We start from the raw sequence: 2,064 nt of genomic DNA, 5'->3' as shown, positions 1-2,064 counted from the left end.
CCTTGTAATAGCACGCGAGACTCCTCGATCTCACCGCCGGGAACCTTCTCCACCTTGGCGAAGCGCTTGATGTCCACCTCGTTGCGGGAGTTCTCGGACCCGTCGCCGTGCACGGCCACGGTGAAGACCGCCCGGTAGGCCAGGTCGCACATGAGGTCGCTCCAGCGGCTGTGCGGCACCGCATCGACGAGAGGAAGAGAGGGAGAAGGTGATGGTTAGTCCCATGTGAGCTGCCACAAGCAGGAGGGGAGCAAATGCAAGGGCGACACGTGGCCGGCCCTGGCTCGGCGACGAACCTGACGTATTTGGTGCCGAGAGAGCTGCGGATGGTGGAGATCATCTCCTCGCGGTTGTGGATGTCAATGGGCTTGACGATGGTCTTGTAGAAGGCCAGACCCTCCTCGAGCGCCTGGCTGAAGGCGCGAATGATAACGGTCGGGTGCATGTCGCCCTCGACGAAGGGCAGGGCCACATTGAGGACCTCGCCGGCTGCGGAGATGGGTGCGAGAAAAAAAAAAGGAAAGAAACAAAAGAGGCGGAAGGCATGTCAGAGTCTCTGTGGCTGCGGTGTGGTGTGTCCGCCCCCCGCCTGTCCCCAGGGGGAGTAAGAGCGGGGAGGGAGGTATCCGCCCACGGCGGCCGGACGCAGAGTCAGCACAACGCACCCAGGACAATGACCGAGGTGGTGCCATCGCCGACCTCCTCATCCTGAGTGTGGGACAGCTCAATCATGGACTTGGCGGCCGGATGGGCGATGTCGCACTCGCGCAGGATGGCGTTACCATCATTGGTCAGGACAATGCCGCCCATCGGGTCAAGCAGCATCTTCAGCATGGCGCGCGGGCCCAGGCAGGTGCGGATGATGTCGGCGACAGTCTGAATGCCGAGTGGGCAGGCCCCGGGAACGAAAGAGGGAGCGAGTCGCGGCGGGCAGGGGGTCAGGGCGCGGTGGGGGGCCAAAGGGGCCAGATGGCAAGCGAGGGGCCGGAGCCAGGCCAGACCGGGCCAACGGCGAGGGGGACAAGCACAGCCATACCTTGGCAGCATTGATGTTCTCAATCTGGGTCTTGCGGCCGTGCTGGCGCTTGGTGTTCTGCTCTGTGGGTGGGAAAGGAGGAAGGAGGAAGGCAGCGAAGAGGGTCAGCAAAGTGCCCGTGGGCACCTCTGGGAGGAGGACACTCACAGGGGCGCAGGCGCAAGGAGGCAGGGCAGTGGCGTACGCAGAACAAGAACGGGGGCCTGCATTGTGAGGGGAAAACTGCCCGAGCAAGGGAGAAAGAGAGATCGGTCGCAGGGGGGAGGGGGAGGGGGGGGGGAAGAGGGGATGGTCCGTGTCAGAGGAGGGGGGGGGGGAGGGAGGAGGAGGGGGAGAGAGAGAGGGAGGGACACACATACAGAGAAGGAAGTCCAACCAGAGCAAAAGTGGGAACCGGGAGGATAGGTGAAGCGGCCCCTGGGCCGGGATGACCAGTGTGATGCAGCCCAAAAAGCCCAACCCTCCCCCCGCCCCTCCCGTCGCCCTCCCCTGTTGTGGCCGCGCCTGTGCGTGAGGGGCCGAGAAAGCGGCGGCCTCCCCCCCCCCCCCCCCCGGCCTCCGCCCGGCCCCGCATGCGGCGGCCACTGATTGTATCCACCGCCCACACCTCCGGCCCGCCGCTCTCTCGTGTGCGGGCTCTCCTGCGCTCGCTGGTCTAGGCACATTGGTATTCCCCCGGCTCCGCCACAGGTGGGCGCTCTCGCAAGGGTTTAGGAGTGCTCATGGCTTTTTGCCCATTCCACTGGGTCCGTCCGGAGCCAGTTCCAGGGGAGAGAGAGAGAGGGAGAGAGAACGGCGGCCGAGGAAGTGCAGAAAAAAGGCCGCCCCCCGTCTCCCCCCTCCAGGGAGGTGTGGACAAACTCACCGCGCACGCCCCAAGCCGTGCTAAGATCCCCCCGCTCCGCGCTGGTGGCAGGGCACTCCCAGGGAGAGAGGGGGGGGGGGACGGTAGGCACCACAAGCCGGGCCGGCTCGGGCCGTTGCAGTACACGAGCATGCAGATAGCGGCCCGTTGGGTCGGGGGGGGG

At 65.7% G+C, this 2,064-nt stretch overlaps 1 protein-coding gene across 1 annotated transcript in view; it reads right to left on the bottom strand.

The window, feature by feature from the left end:
- Nucleotides 1-1,433, bottom strand: part of H696_02880 (T-complex protein 1 subunit gamma) — a 3,875-nt gene extending 2,442 nt beyond the window's left edge. The window contains exons 1-5 of the mRNA XM_009496775.1: nucleotides 1,396-1,433; nucleotides 1,221-1,258; nucleotides 1,037-1,098; nucleotides 666-876; nucleotides 297-489 (exon numbers count right to left, since the gene is read on the bottom strand). Of these exons, the coding sequence (XP_009495050.1) occupies nucleotides 297-489; nucleotides 666-876; nucleotides 1,037-1,098; nucleotides 1,221-1,245 (491 nt within the window). The 5' untranslated portion in view covers nucleotides 1,246-1,258; nucleotides 1,396-1,433. The remainder of the gene's footprint in view (nucleotides 1-296; nucleotides 490-665; nucleotides 877-1,036; nucleotides 1,099-1,220; nucleotides 1,259-1,395) is intronic.
- Nucleotides 1,434-2,064: the final 631 nt, after the last annotated feature.

The sequence above is a fragment of the Fonticula alba genome (assembly GCF_000388065.1).
Source record: "Fonticula alba strain ATCC 38817 unplaced genomic scaffold supercont2.4, whole genome shotgun sequence".
Classification (NCBI taxonomy): domain Eukaryota; order Rotosphaerida; family Fonticulaceae; genus Fonticula; species Fonticula alba.
This window is presented reverse-complemented; position numbering and strand designations above follow the sequence as displayed.